At 36.4% G+C, this 16,501-nt stretch overlaps 1 protein-coding gene across 4 annotated transcripts in view; it reads left to right on the top strand.

The window, feature by feature from the left end:
* Positions 1–16,501, top strand: part of LOC143343852 (uncharacterized) — a 156,428-nt gene that overhangs the window by 111,612 nt on the left and 28,315 nt on the right. For 3 of the 4 annotated variants that reach the window (XM_076769160.1, XM_076769159.1, XM_076769158.1), the window contains one exon: positions 1,713–10,467. In XM_076769160.1, coding sequence (XP_076625275.1) covers positions 1,713–1,860 — 148 coding nt within the window. In that variant the 3' untranslated portion in view covers positions 1,861–10,467. Of the gene's footprint in view, positions 1–1,712; positions 10,468–16,501 lie in introns of those variants that run through there. The other variant, XR_013080022.1, reaches the window with a different exon arrangement.

Below are 16,501 nucleotides of genomic sequence, written 5' to 3'. Positions count from 1 at the left end.
TGCTTTTTCGATATTTTAATTTCTTTTCAATCTTCAATATAAATGAAATGAGTCTAACCCATCCATTATGACTTTAATTTTGCTACCAGTCGGTGCCATTACGTCTGCGTGGAAAAAGCAACGCGCATTTTATTTCTGTTTTATTCATATTTTGCAATTTTCTTTACAATGGATGCATACCACAATCGTCAATTTGATGGATATTCGAAAAAGTCAAAACAAAAGCAACGTTCGCTCTAATCAGTTACTAATTTCAAATATAAAAACGAACAAAAACAATGATACTTCTCTTATTATAAAATAATACTTCATTGCAGATTTATAGATTCTCAAAATTTCTTTTTATCAAAAAGAAAATATCAGTTTATTGCAAGCTGATATTACTGTTAAATAATTTTTCTTCGCACCCTTTTTTCAACTAAACCGTCGTCCATTGCTCGCAGAAATGAAATCGACAATAGTTGGTGTACGCGTTGGAAATCCACGGAATGGACAATATACGACAATATATTGCAGTATTTCGCAATATAAATAGTACAGATTTTTCTACGGCAAATATAGATCCAAATGTTTCACAGAGAAATAACAATAAGTCTCATAAAAATAAATCTGAATAGGTATTCCTGTACACTCTCGTGTAGTACAGATAAAATGTTATCAGCTCTTTCAATTCAATAGTTTAGGGATTTTTTTTTTTTAATTCAATGGTCCAAGACTGGTGATAAAATCTGATGGGAGGTAATTCAACGTGCAAAACTTGAAACTTTGTTGCGTAATAGTTCTTTTCTATGATAAATGATATTTTAAATTCGTTGGATACGCGTGGAACCGACTGTGAGTGCGATTTGTCTGACGCGTCTGACCATATCGCGATATTTCTACTTAAATTTCACGTACGACGGCTTATCGGGCAATTTTGCATTCTTCATTGGTTGATTCTTTTTACTTTTCCCATGAAACACTTTTTTTGAATAAAATGAAACAAATTTATATACATATATGTGTATATACAACATGCAATATACAGAGTGTCTTGTTTAAAGGAGTACAACAGGATATCTTGGAAGGAGCTGTAGTTATTACAAAAATGTTCGTACAAAAGGCTACATTATATAGTATTAATTGTTTTCTTGTGGCTGGAATGGTGGACGAGATTCGAAGATCAATTTAAGTTTCTCAAATGGAATTTTTGTTTTCTCGTCAGAAAGTAACAGCAGACACTGAGACAAATCCAAATAGGTGCTATACGATATTCCTTTGAATTCGATAAAGGTAAATTGTTGGTTTATGTTGTATATGTACCGACAGAATTGTCTATATTCTAAACTAATACCGAGCAAGGATTATATCCATAGAGAAAACTTGTTTGCAATGTCGAGTTCTATAACATATTCAAAAAATCATCGAAATTGTTGAAGTGCCCCCTGTTTCAAACAATTACCATGAGCAGTGTTATTGAAAAGCGGAATTTCGCAAATTTTTGTTCGAATATACAGTTATTTTTCTATTCATTTTTATTTTAGCCACTGATTTAAGTAACGATTCAACATCGAACGAGTTATTAAACCCCATTGCTCGTGTCGAAACTTCTGTCGCGACAAATACCAGAGTCCCTGTTAGCAATTGGACGCAAACTTAACAAAGTACCGTGGACTCTAGGCGGCCAATGGCAGATCCAACCAACGAACCATCCTTCTTCTTCGATGTTTCAGTGGAGGGCCACGCGAGCGTCGCGACGCCCTCCGTGTGCCTGACGGTGGCGAGCGCCGCGCTCATGCTGCGACTGTTGCTGCCCGTTTAGAGAATCTTCCAACCAGCGAATCGGCCCATCGACTCGCCGCGTCTCGCTCGCGCTGGTGATCGCGATAGCGACTGGTGGACACGCGGGAGGAACCGACGGTACCAACAAGCTGTGTAGCGGATGACGAAGGAATTGGAAGTACAGGAGGAAAGTAGGTGCGAAGGACAGACGACGGAGAGACCAGGGGTATTGCGTTGGACGTTTCGAAATTCGCCGCGAAATCGAAGGGAAACGCGCGTGTCGGATGGTCGGCGGCCATCGGCGGGGAATATGGAGACGATAGGAGCGAACGAACACTATCACAGGGTATCAGAGCTGGGCATTTAAACAAATTAAACGTAACAGTATCGGTCGAAGTTACTAAAACTTCGTTCGTTGATCGACGCTAACGGATGAAAACCGTACAATTTTCTGCAGCACTAAAATTTCTATTTTGGACCGTTTGAAAACTTCTATTTTGGACAGTTTGAAAAATATTACAGTGTGGAAGTTTTAGATGAAAAGTACAATTGGGATGTATTTACCTCTAAATCGATCGATCTTTAGAATTTTGAAATTTTTTATTAACTGTACATTCTTCGAAGAAGTAGGGGGAGTTTCCCTAAAACCGGACAGTAGCGATATCTTTAAAGTGGGAAACGCTATTCGATCGTTATTTTGCATAAAGAATAGTAGGGTAAACAAAATTTTGGTGAAAAGAAAAATTTCCAATCGTTCTGGAAAAATTATTTTCGGTCGTAGAGGTCAATTATAATTATTTTTGGTCAACAGACGTACTCCCGAAATCGTACGCATTTTCGAGAAAAAAATTCGAATAGGTGCCTAAATTTTTCGACGAAATTGAAAAATTTCAAATCGTTATGAAAAAATTATTTTTAGTTGCAGGGGTCGATTACAATCATTTCTGGTCATTAGACATACCCCCGAATTCCTACTCAGTTTCGAGAAAAAAATTCATTACCGAAAATTTAATTTCTGGCCAGAAATGTTACCCCGAAATTTCGTGTGAATCTTTAAAACGTCATAACTCCTGAACCGATTGGACGATTTTAATGTTTAAAAAAGCAAACTGCGCGTATTTTGATGGAGAATATGTACAAATCGTAAAAATATTGGAAAAGTTGGTCCTTGACCGCGCAAAATGAGAAAAACCAGATAAAAATAGTCCAATTTTCAAACAGCCATAACTCCTACAATTGTGAATATATTTCAATGAAACGTTTTTCTGAAGTAGTGCTCATGGGTACCTACAAAAAAGTATTAGACAACATTTCCGTACAGCTTCAAACAAATTTATTAAAAATGGAAAACAAATTTTTAAGAAAAATCGACAGGGGGTAATTGCCTAAATTTTTCGACGAAAAAAAAAATTTCAAATCATTCTGAAAAAATTATGTTTGATTCCGGGAGTTGATTACAATAATTTTTGGTTAATACACATACCTCCAAAATCCTACGCACTTTCGAAAAAAAAATTCGAGTAAGTGCTGAAAGTTGTGGGTGAAAAAAAGACTTTCGAATCGTCTTGGAAAAATTATTTCTAGTTGCAGGGGTCAATTACAAGCATTTTTGGTCAACAGACATACCCCCGAAATCCTACTCAGTTTCGAGAAAAAAATTCATTACCGAAAATTTCATGTCTGACCATAGCGTCGATATGTTTCACTGAAATTTCATGCGAATCTTTAAAACGTCATAACTTCTGAACGGATTGGACGATTTTAATGTTTAAAAAAGCAAACTACGCGTATTTTGATGGAGAATATGTATAAATCGCAAAAATATTCGAAAAGTTGGTCCTTCAGTCCGTAAAATGAGGAAAACCCCATAAAAATGGTCCAATTTTCAAACAGCCATAACTCCTACAATTGTGAATATATTTCAATGAAACTTTTTCCTGAAGTAGAGCTCATGGGTACCTACAGAAAAGTATTAGACAACTTTTCTGTAGAGCGTCAAACAAAATTACTAAAACTGAAAAAGGAATTTTTAAGAAAAATCGACCGGGGGTAGGTGCCTAAATTTTTCGACGAAAAAAAAAAATTTCAAATCATTCTGAAAAAATTATTCTTGATTCCGGGAGTCGATTACAATCATTTTTGGTTAATACACATACCCACGAAATCCTAACCACTTTCGAGAAAAAAATTCGTGAGGGGACAAATTTCATTAACAATTTTTTTAATAACTTTTTAACGAAGGTATTCTTCAAATCGGTCACAGTTATTTACTAGTAAACAAAAACGAAAGACACTGAGAACAAGTAAAATAGAGAGCAATGTTCACCATTTGTTTAATCATAACATCGTTGAGAAATCAAAAGCACACAAGTAGCTGCCTTAGAAATTACACAAAATCGCACGAACCGTACTTCTAACACATTCTAATCAATCGTCGATCTATGTTTTTGTGTCATATTTTTCTAACACGTTCAAAATGTGGTTCCTTCTCACTTGTATACGAACATTAGCGAGGGACTAGAACAGTGTTCGTCAAAGACGAATTTGCTCGAGCGACGAACGAAGTTTGAATAATTTTGTTCGATTTTTTTCTTTTTTTAGTTCACGTTTTGCCCATCTCTGCCAGGTTACCGTAGAGCGAGCGCGAACTTTGAAGCGGAATCCGCGCTCCAGTCGCGTATACGAGCTAGCAACAGCGTTTTAAATCGCGTCATCGCGTCGCGAGCATCGATACACGCGATCGATGAGTGCAGTCGAGCGCAGGACCGGCCCGGACGCGGATTATCGTCTCGTTTTGCGGCACGCGACTCGAAAGTACGATTTACGAGCCTGTAAGCCGATTAATTTGTAAAATTCGACGTACACGGCTACAGCAAATATTTGTCGAAATTGTTCCCGGGAACTGGTGGCGATCTTTCGCCGGCGATCCCCGAATACGATCAGAGATGGGCGAAAATTCTTATCTCGATGGACATTTCTGAACGACGAACAGAGAAGATAAACGGTCGTTGTTTGTTTAGTTTTAAAGTTTGTATTATAGAATGGCATTAATATTTCGCGTCAAACGAGTACGAGCTTATCCGGATCGATCGATGGAATAAATGTTGCATATTAAGTGCTATATGCCATTTATCCGATCCGTTAATCGAATAAAATTGTGCCCATCTCTGAACCCGGTACAGTACTGCCTCGCTTCTTGACTAAATTCTCGGTCTGGGTTACGCGAGATCTATTTTTATTCGATTCCAGATGTTTATGAAATTTTTTTCAAATTAAATAAAATCCTGTTAACTTTACGGCATTGAAATTTTATTAAAATTCGTGTTTATTATAATTTCTCTTGCTGGTCAAACTTTATAGCAGTTCGTAACTGTCGTGTACTAAAATTTATTTCAGTAATGACTTATTAAGCTTGATTATAAAAATACGTGGAAAAGTTTACCATTAATGAATTCGACTAATGTTACATGCAGGCAAAGTGGAAAAATCTGGTACCAGAAATTCGAAGCACGCGAAAATCCAGACTTTTTAAATTATATGTCATAAAGCAGAATGCCAGTTTTATGCATATTGACATTTATGGGAATTTTCAGCTTTTAGTTTTGTTCCAAAGTGGTAAGTATTGTATTATATGGAAATGGTAATTACGAGCACAGTTCTTATTTAAATTAACACAAATGGACCTAGTACTTTCTTTTACAACAGAAGTTTACTTGTCCTTGCATTGGAAATTTTTAAAATATCGCTAGTAGATTTGTACTAATCATTATTTGGCTCAACCCTCTGGATATAAAGATTTTAAATTTAAATTCGTGAGACCAGAAAACACTTTTCTATTGTTTCAATGTATATGGTATGCAACCCACTGGAGCTCTTCTTCCTTATTTTGCAACTTTCGTAATAGTTTTATCACAGTTACCAGAGAGACAGTCGTCCAAAAGTCGACTTTTTACAGTCTCCCCTGAAACTGGTTCACTTCCGGTTTTATTTATATTCTACGGTTATTTCGGACGCTGCGTCTCCTCCATTTCGCTCGCTGAAGGTTTTAATATATCGATCTTCTTATTCGCTCGTTCTTCTTGAACGTCACGGTTGCTTTACAGATGCACAACCACCAATCAGAGCGTACAATTTCATTTTACTTTGAAACTTCGACTTCGTTTGAAATTTCTCATCCGGAATATCCTTCGAACGATAACTCAACTATTCGGGGACGTTTCCACAACATTAAGTCCCTTTCATTTTACAGTTTAATAGTCTATGAGACTACGTAAGTGCTGGACATAAACGATAAAACTCAAATGCTACCGATCTACTGTTCGAGGCTGGAAAGATGGCAACTCACAAAATTGACGATTCGATCGATTCTAACACGTATCTCGCGATTTTCATTTTTTTTTAACTTGCATTTCAGACTTTTCATATTCTTCGATTCATTTTTTTACCGTTATCCGCGTGGATGTCGACGGCGACAATGCATTTCTGAATCAAGTGACAAACTGTCCACGCTGGAGGAGCCGCGTGCTTTCTATTTTTCTTCGATCCCTACCGATTTGAATGGAAACAAGGCATTTGTCGCCAGCGACGGAAACACGGCTGGAGCAACATTCGCCAATAAACGGCGACTTTTTCAAGAAACATCGTCAAAATGTTTCTCGATCTCGTAGACGCAGCTTCAAATCAATCTCCACCGCGCCAGTCGCGTAGAATCACAGTGAAAATCGGTATTGCCTCGGTACGATAACAAAACAAGGAATTTGATCGAAAACAAAAATTACTATTCTGCAGACCAATACTTCGCCATAATTCATCGACAAAAAAAATGACTGTAAATGCCAGGACGATCCCATTTTCCATCGATAAACAATAACGTTTAATTTTCTATTCTCATTTCTTTAGAACAATAATTTTCAAATTTCTTATCCTGTTAATATGTAATTTCTATACGAAAAAAATGACTGTAAATGCCAGGACGATCCCATTTCCCATCGATGAACAATAACGTTTAATTTTCTATTCTTATTTCTTTAGAACAATAATTTTCAAATTTCTTATCCTGTTAATATGTAATTTCTATACGAAAAAAATGACTGTAAATGCCAGGACGATCCCATTTCCCATCGATGAACAATAACGTTTAATTTTCTATTCTTATTTCTTTAGAACAATAATTTTCAAATTTCTTATCCTGTTAATATGTAATTTCTATACGAAAAAAATGACTGTAAATGCCAAGACGATCCTATTTTCCATCGATGAACAATAACGTTTAATTTTCTATTCTCATTTCTCTTGAACAATAATTTTCAAATTTCCTATCCTGTTAATATGTAATTTCTACACGAAAAAAATGACTGTAAATGCCTGGACGATCCTATTTCCCATCGATGAACAATAACGTTTAATTTTCTATTCTCATTTCTTTAGAACAATAATTTTCAAATTTTTTATCCTGTTAATATGTAATTTCTACACGAAAAAAATGACTGTAAATGCCTGGACGATTCTATTTTCCATCGATGAACAATAACGTTTAATTTTCTATTCTTATTTCTTTAGAACAATAATTTTCAAATTTCTTATCCTGTTAGTATGTAATTTCTACACGAAAAAAATAACTGTAAATGCCTGGACGATCCTATTTTCCATCGATGAACAATAACGTTTAATTATCTATTCTCATTTCTTTAGAACAATAATTTTCAAATTTCTTATCCTGTTAGTATGTAATTTCTACACGAAAAAAATGACTGTAAATGCCAGGACGATCCTATTTTCCATCGATGAACAATAACGTTTAATTTTCTATTCTTATTTCTCTTGAACAATAATTTTCAAATTTCCTATCCTGTTAATATGTAATTTCTACACGAAAAAAATGACTGTAAATGCCAAGACGATCCTATTTCCCATCGATGAACAATAACGTTTAATTTTCTATTCTTATTTCTTTAGAACAATATTTTTCAAATTTCTTATCCTGTTAATATGTAATTTCTACACGAAAAAAATGACTGTAAATGCCAGGACGATCCTATTTTCCATCGATGAACAATAACGTTTAATTTTCTATTCTTATTTCTCTTGAACAATAATTTTCAAATTTCTTATCTTGTTAATATGTAACTTCTATACGATTTTCACTATAATTTAAATAATTTAAATAATACTCGATTCGATTTGAAGAATGGAGGCAGTGCTGCGTAGATCCCGACGAGGTTCGTTTCGGAAGAGAGTCGGTCGTGGCGAGAGTCGCGGAGCGATGCGTCTCGATGTCCCGCCGCATATCCCGCCGTCTTTCTCGCATTAACGTACTCGCGTAGCACGCAAACGACGCGTACGTGTACCCGTTACGGCTTCGAAGCTTCCACTCCCTTGTACTTGTACTTCCGAAGGATAAAAAAAAGAAACGACGCGACGTACCTTTCTCGCGTCGCCACTCTTCTAGTTCGTAGTCTCGTTCGCGCGACCGACCGACCGACCGACCGCTTCCGGTGTCCCTGCGCCGCGCCAGCCGCCGGCCAATTCGCCTTCCCCGCGTCTCCCACCCACCCACCCACCTCCTCGGAGAAACCTCTCTGTGTGCATGCATGTGTGCGTGCGTGTATACTTTGTACATACTTGCGACGCGCGTATCATACCTGTCGTATCTACGTACCTTACCGATTAGAAGAGAAAAAAAAAAAAGAAATCCGTGATCGCATCGAAGCGAAATTTATCGCGCTTTCCGTAGTGTAGGCAACGACCGGTGGCGTCTATCGCGAGAGACCTTGAGCGTTCGATGATTCTGTCGTTATCGGCTCCGTCGTTACTCCGTCGTTCCCCCGTCATTATTTTCCCGCCTTGACGTGTCGTTAATTCGCTTCGTTACCGACCGAGGTATGTATAGTTCGGCCGAGCGAAAACGAAGCTCGAGTGTATAGTTCGGCCAAGCGAGAACGAGACTCGAGGACCATCGCCGCTGGCTTGGGACCGGTGAGTACAGAAACTTGAAAGAGATCTAGGATGAGCATGAATATGGCTAATAAGGAATCCTATTTGTTGAAGACAGTTAATAGTATTAACTTTGTTGTAGTTTCAATTGCAAATTGAGTGTATTTCTTTTGTGGAAATTTAATTTGGGGTTGTGAAAATAGAGGGTTTATCTTACTAATAATTACTTGAATATTTTAAAGGTAGATATATTTTCAGAATTAATTTTTTCAGCTCCTCGACGAAAAGTCGCATCGCCCATATATGGATAACGATGCAAGTCAACGTCTTCGTTTGTTCTCGTTCGTAATGATCTATGCACTTTCTGATATATTAAATAATCGCAAGGACGTTCGTTAATTATAAATTCTGAAAGATCGACTGCAGTCTTTACGCCGTACAGGCACAGACGCGTCAAATATTCTTTTAAACGAAGTCTGCAGTCGACTGACGTTGCTTTGCTTCAACAAGTGACTTCTAACGCGAACGCGCTCGATACTAGAGTAGAATATTTGCAGTTGTGCTTAAGTCGCTCTACAATCGAGCAATATTTTTAAAAAATTTCTAAAAGTCTTCGAAAAATGGAAAAGGAACATGTCAATTCCAGATATCGCAAAAACCTCGGTTCAAATTGGCAACACTCAAGCTCGGGATGAAAATAAGTATAAGTTCGCGCGTTTGAACCAGTTTGCGCAGGCGCGTCGAAGTCTCGCTCTCGCTGGGTCGAACAATACATCGATCTCGAGAATTTGAAAAACAGATAATAAATTTATAGAATTTTAACGTTAAGAATCGAACGTGTTGCAGATGTTGAATGGAGGAATGGCTGAAAAATCGTGATACGTACTCGCGCGTCGTCTTATCGAAAGAAGTACAGAGTTACGGTAGTGGATGATCGCAAGAACTATTCCCGCACGAATGAAGAGACAGCTAACAAATTCTAGGAAACGATTGAAACTTTTTAAGCAGGAAAGACAATACACGCGGAATAGTTCGCGAATGAAAGATTGGCCTTAAACCTGATTTATTCGAACATCGAGAGCTTCGTAATTCAAACACGCGAGTATTGTGAATTTTCAAACTTTCAAGCATCGCTGATCTCTTCTTTCTTTTTCTTACTTTCGATAGCTTTAACGACTGCGGGGAAATATCTTTTGAACACTTGCACCGAATCTTGCTTTTCATTTGCATTTCGTGCAATGTAAACACTGTGCACGACGACGAAGTAGACTTTCGTCGATTAGTCTGTATTGGTAAAATCATGTCACGATGTAACCTTTTAAGCAACGACGGAGTAACGACACCTCGCACGTTTATCGCCGATGATAGTATCCGATGGAAGTGACGTTCTCATATCACAGAATATACGTATTCGGACAACGGTGCAATAATTCCTTGCCGTCATTTCAACGATATCGACCTTATACGTTCGATAATATTGTCATTGCTCGAACCGAATGGCAGCGATATCGAACGCGTAAAGTTTCTATTAGGATCCGAATACGATATCTCTAGGAGATATCGAACAGACCAGAAAACCTGTCGTCCAGCGTCCTTTCCAATCGCGTTCAACGATCATCGACAGACCTTCGGTTGAAAAACACGAGCGTCTACGGTCTTTAAGCAGCCGCCACTCGTCGACATCCCGAAACCCATCGGAAAGATTACGTACTTGTGTGTATGGCCTAATGTATATATTTCGCATATTTAGTAAATAAATCGTATTTCATTATAGGTGATTTTTCAATACAACCCCCTCATCTACGTCCCTCCTGTTCTTTCTTGATATTTTAACACGGAGAATGTCAGACTTTAATGACACTTTGTACCAATTAGTTATGGAAACAAATGAGAATGAATATTTTAGTAATACATCGTTCGAATCAAGAGTGACCATGGCACGTGTTTTTTTTTTATATTTTTATATTATATATGAAGTTTCGATACGTGGTCTTAAATTTGTGCAAATTATTCGACGTCGTTTCCTGGAGTATTTTTATTAACAAACGTGAACGAGCGTGATCTTGATTAAACACTGCTTTATTTCCTGACTTGTTTCCTTTCGTCCCCGAACAGCTTTTAGACGTCAGAAAATTAATGAACAATCTTATCCACGATCTGACAATTTAAAACGGATTAAGCATAAGTAGAAACTGGAAATCTAAAAAAGGAATGAAAAATGCAACTTGGAGTGTACTTTTCCATACAATCTCCAACGAAGACTCCTAACATTAGCATTATCCTCCAGGATCTTGGTTCTTAGTATAATATCCTTAGATTTAGATAGAATTCTCTTAAAAATTATAGAAAGAGCTTCGACACGCGGGAACAGTAATTTTCAACGAACATTTCCGCTCTATAGCAAAGGTTCCCGAGGTATTGAAAGTTACCATTGTGTCCAGAAGCAAAAAGTTTAACACTTTTCAGCGCGATGGTGCACCGAGCGCAGCCCCTTTTTGCGCTCGGTATTTAATTATTTTAACGACGTTAGGTACCAACGTTTCTTGACGTTAAATACCGACTTTTTTATTTTCCCCGAGCACACGGCGCACGAAGTACAAAGAGAAAGCATGCAACCGTGCATTTGTATTCGCGTAATTGCGTTGAATAAATATTAGAAATAGAAATTTATCCCTTTTACAAAAATTCGTGCTTTTCGCTAAATTTAATCCGGCCGTGACTAAATTTTAAAAATGAAATATTCCCGTACGCGTAAACAATCGAAAATATGGCCCTCTATAATGCGCTTCGTATGCTATAAAACGCTCACTGCAATAACAGAGATACTGCAAAATCAAATTCCAACTAACCGAATAAGAGAAACCTTCGCCGCATCCCCGCTATAATATCCACCGCTTTAAAGCCCAACTAATCTTCTTTACATCCAATGGGGGTTAAATTTATTTCGCATAAACAAGAAATTTGAATATCGTCCCGTTTTTCGAGTCTTGGACGCACCGTGATAACTGCGCTATTCATAATACTTGGACCTCGATACATAATTTTATCAAATATTCCACGAAGATATTTCATTACGTATTTTATTCTGAAAATCTCGAGATCAGTTTCCACGCAAAGAGTTTGTGAAAAATGTTTGTCATTAACGCTGTTTGTTCATACGTATTTAATTTATAAATTGGATCGAGGGTTCTTGAGTCAGACTAAAAAATTTGTAATCCAAAGTGAAAATACTGCACAAAAGTGGCTCAGAAAATTCAAGATGGAGGTTCAAGGTAAAAGTTGAAAGGTTATGGAATATAGTGGTGGACTACTAGAACGTTTAAGAAACTTCAAATGATACGTAACAATGTCGTAAATATAATGTCAGACCATCTTTAGAGTCCAAAAATGTTTGTTCATACATATTTAATTTATAAATTGGATCGAGGGTGCTTGAGTCAGACTAAAAAATTTGTAATCCAAAGTGAAAATACTGCACAAAAGTGGCTCAGAAAATTCAAGATGGAGGTTCAAGGTAAAAGTTGAAAGGTTATGGAATATAGTGGTGGACTACTAGAACGTTTAAGAAACTTCAAATGATACGTAACAATGGGGTAAATATAATGTCAGACCATCTTTAGAGTCCAAAAATGTTTGTTCATACATATTTAATTTATAAATTGGATCGAGGGTTCTTGAGTCAGACTAATAAATTTGTAATCCAAAGTGAAAATACTGCACAAAAGTGGCTCAGAAAATTCAAGATGGAGGTTCAAGGTAAAAGTTGAAAGGTTATCGAATATAATGGTGGACTGCTGGAACGTTTAAGAAACTTCAAATGATACGTAACAATGGCGTAAATATAATGTCAGACCATCTTTAGAGTCCAAAAATGTTTGTTCATACATGTTTAATTTATAAATTGGATCGAGAGTGCTTGAGTCAGACTAAAAAATTTGTAATCCAAAGTGAAAATACTGCACAAAAGTGGCTCAGAAAATTCAAGATGGAGGTTCAAGGTAAAAGTTGAAAGGTTATCGAATATAATGGTGGACTGCTGGAATGTTTAAAAAACTTCAAATGATACGTAACAATGGCGAAAATATAATAACAGACCACCTTTAGAGTCGAAAGTTAAAAGACTGGAAGAAAATGTGTTAATAAATAAATAGTGCCAGAGACTCGAAACTTGGTAAAATTCTTTCGAATTGCAAGGAACGAGCGATCTAAACGCTGGAAAATGTCGCTTCCGGTTTGTCGATCGTCTTCCGTTCGCCGTTCGCGGTGGATCCGTTCCGACCAGTCAGAAAGAATTAATTAACGGTCGTTCGTGACACGAGACAATACGGTTTGTGGCTGGTCGAAGGAACTTCTTCCTTTACCAGATACCGAGGGAAATTCTGAAGAGAATAAACGGTCGGTCGACGGGACAGGGTCCCGGAAGACGATCGATGCTAATGGCCCTAGTCAACCTGGCCCTGCTCTGCCTGACCGTCTTCTGAATATGTATCGATGCATGCTTTACCTCGACCAGTCGAAGAAGACCATCGCGAAATCGTGATTCGCGAACGGTCCAAAATGGACGGGATCGATGGCCACGTCTCGTCCTTTGAACTCGAGGGAAATACCACGAGCTAAGTAACGTGGTCCATAATGGATGGAGGTACACTTACACACGAGCTTCGTCTAATTTTGGATAAATTGTAGATATTTTCCAACGAGAACGATAGGGCTTTTAATTGAAACACGGTATTCCTTCGATAACGTTCGCGTGACGAACCCTAGCGAACATTAACGAGGGATCATTGTAAACGTAACGTTACAAAAGATAATCTGACGATCGTTCTATTTTTATGTATCGTTTAAGGGGATGAACCACTGTGATGGATTGAAAAAATCGAAATTTTTTTTTTTATCTCTTTTCAATGCTTGAGGTTTTAAGAATGACCCCCAAAAATATTAAATTATAGCTTAAGTTCAGTCAGGGTAATTTTGGATGAAAAATTAAACGGCTGCATTAATTACAAACGCCAGTATCTTTCATGTAAGTTCTAGTAAAGAGATATCGCTCCTTTCTACTCGTGCGGATCGACCGTAATATTCTACGTTTTGTTGTACTTTTATCAGCATAGAAGGAATAATTAATGTTTAAAATTAAATTTCTTTCATATAGTATACTCTCTGGTAAATTCTTAACGCCTTGGGGTAACATTCACCCCACCGCAATTTCTAACTTTCAAAGTTTCTCGACTTTGTAAGAAAGATAATATAATACTGTGGAAAAACTCCATACGAGGTATACAAATTTTCTATCCCGTGCGATTGGAATGATGTATTTTTATCAAATAAATCCTCGAAAAGGAATTAATATTCTGTTCGTGGAAAAATGGTTTTAATCTTTCCTTTGAAATTTCAAATACTGTCAAAACTACGTGAAAGAGGTGCAAACTGGATGTTTCTAAAATTTTTTAAAATACTGTACATCCCCCTTGCAATTATTACAGTGATTATTACATACTTCTACGACGAATATAATTTCCTTCCTATGCTTGTACAATGAATCATAATTGTTCGTATAATTTTTTTTCTGTTCTCTGTAGCAGCCTCTAATAATACATATTTGATTAAATTGGCTGAGGAATTATATTTTATTAAAAAATTGTGAAAATCTGCTTTTTACGCGAAAACATAGAATTGGACTAATTTTGTGATTAAAACGTATACTATTGTACTTGGAGATAATGAAATATACTGAATTCTTAATTATCTGTTCATCGATTATTTCCCGCATTATCCGACCTCCGGAAGTTTCTGAAATATTAACGAGTTGTATTTCTATTTTACTCCAATTCACGTTTTTCCTAAAAATTCAATAAATATTCATAAGATCTGTTATCTAACGATACATTACATAATTCGTGTATTATGTTTTGGAAACTGTATTATAACGTACCTTTCTGTGCATAAATATTTGCACACTTACACGTTATTCTAAAAATGTGAATATTAGTACATCAATTTATTGTAAATTTGGTTCAAGATGAAATTAAAAAAACGATACGATCTTAGACAGAATGTAATTTATAAGGAAATTCTGTAAATAATGGAGTTTGAAATATAATTCCGTAAACAGAAATTTTAACATAAATAACTAGAGGTAGAAAAATATTTTTTTAAATTTGAAACGCCTATTAAGTTTATCGCAAACGTACTGTTTACATTTTTACTGATTACATTTCTGTATAAATATATGTATCAACTTTGTATTCGTAACAAAGTAACTTCCCTCGTATTTAATTCTCCCACATTCTCGCGATCCAAATTAAAGGAAATTAATTTTTTGAATAAAACCTCGCATTTTCTCGTTCATAATATAACATTTGCAGACACATATTCGACGACCCGGCGTACTAGATCATTTCATTTTATGGAAAATCGTAAAATATTGAAGAACCTGGGAGACAGGTCAATATGTGTCACACATTTTTGACTAGCTAAAGCCTGCTTGACCGAGCTGATAATACAAATCACGCCATTCGATTGCTAGAAAAATTCTTTTCCAGTGAAAATCAATACATCTGTCAGAATGTAAAAATGTTCAAAATCATACAAATTGTTCTATAAACATTCTCCATTTTATCAGAAACAAGAAGGATCACTTAAGAAGCGATTTATAAACCTCTGAATATCGAAAAAAAGGACAAATTTCAATTTTCATATTAAAAGTTTCACGACGAACAAATACGAATTTCACCGAATGAATTCGATCGAATAAACGTCGCGAATAAATTGCTACACGTTAGTTTGATTACCTATGATTCAAATAAAATTTTGCTCCGCTCTCAAATCATACGTGCATAATAATGACGAATTACCAGCCGTTCGAAAATCTAATTTTCTTAAAAATTCGTCACGCGGGGGACGTTGCATCGCGATTGGCGTTCCCTCGATGCATCGGTTATTACACCGCGATTTGAAATCTATCGCAACGGCAACAAACCGTAGCAAATAATACATGTGCATTTAAACGTTTAAAACTGCTTTCCGAGTTTCCAGAAGTTGCACGCGATTCTCCCGCAAACCTGCAGGCTTTATTCGAGAAGGCACAAATGCATGTCAACACGCTTAAGGCATTAGGCCAACCCACGGAACATTGGCATACAATTTCACACTGTACACCGTGATTCTAGAAATTGGGACAAGCTATAGCTCTTTTCCAAGCGAACGTATTACGTATTCATACACTCTGCTATTCGTATTCATACACTGTAATAGTAGTGATTCATTATAAATGGAAAGAAACTTGTCTCTTACGAATTCCTTTCATTTATTTTTACCAAATGCTTTTTCAAATTATTATTATTATTAACAAGGCAAGTAACACTGAATTACAAAACCGACAGAGAGGTATGATAATATGAACAATGTACAAATAAAAAGTACGTGTGTTTTTACTCAAGTAAGGGAGTTTTAAGATCAAAACAAAGAAACATAAGGTTGTTCGTCTACAGCGATCGTACAAAATTATGGTGTTTAGCTACAAATCCGTTGGAAAACTCATCGATAAGGCTTTTCTAACGGATTCTGTCTTAGGAGCTGCCTCGAGATGAAAACTGTCTTCTGTAAGAGAAGTAACAGAAATAATGGCGAAAAGTATGAAGAGACGACTAAAAAAAATTTTCAACTGCAAGTGTAAAACGTCTGAAGACCTACTGGAAATAATTTTTTTAATATTATAAAATGTGGAATATCTCGTAAAGTATTACAGGTGAAACGAATCGATTTATGTAACGAATATATGGCTCCATTTACGGAATAATATTAAATT

Source organism: Colletes latitarsis, chromosome 7 (genome assembly GCF_051014445.1).
Source record: "Colletes latitarsis isolate SP2378_abdomen chromosome 7, iyColLati1, whole genome shotgun sequence".
Classification (NCBI taxonomy): Eukaryota; Metazoa; Arthropoda; class Insecta; order Hymenoptera; family Colletidae; genus Colletes; species Colletes latitarsis.
Note: the sequence above shows the minus strand (reverse complement) of the source record. Positions and strands in the feature narration are given on the sequence as shown.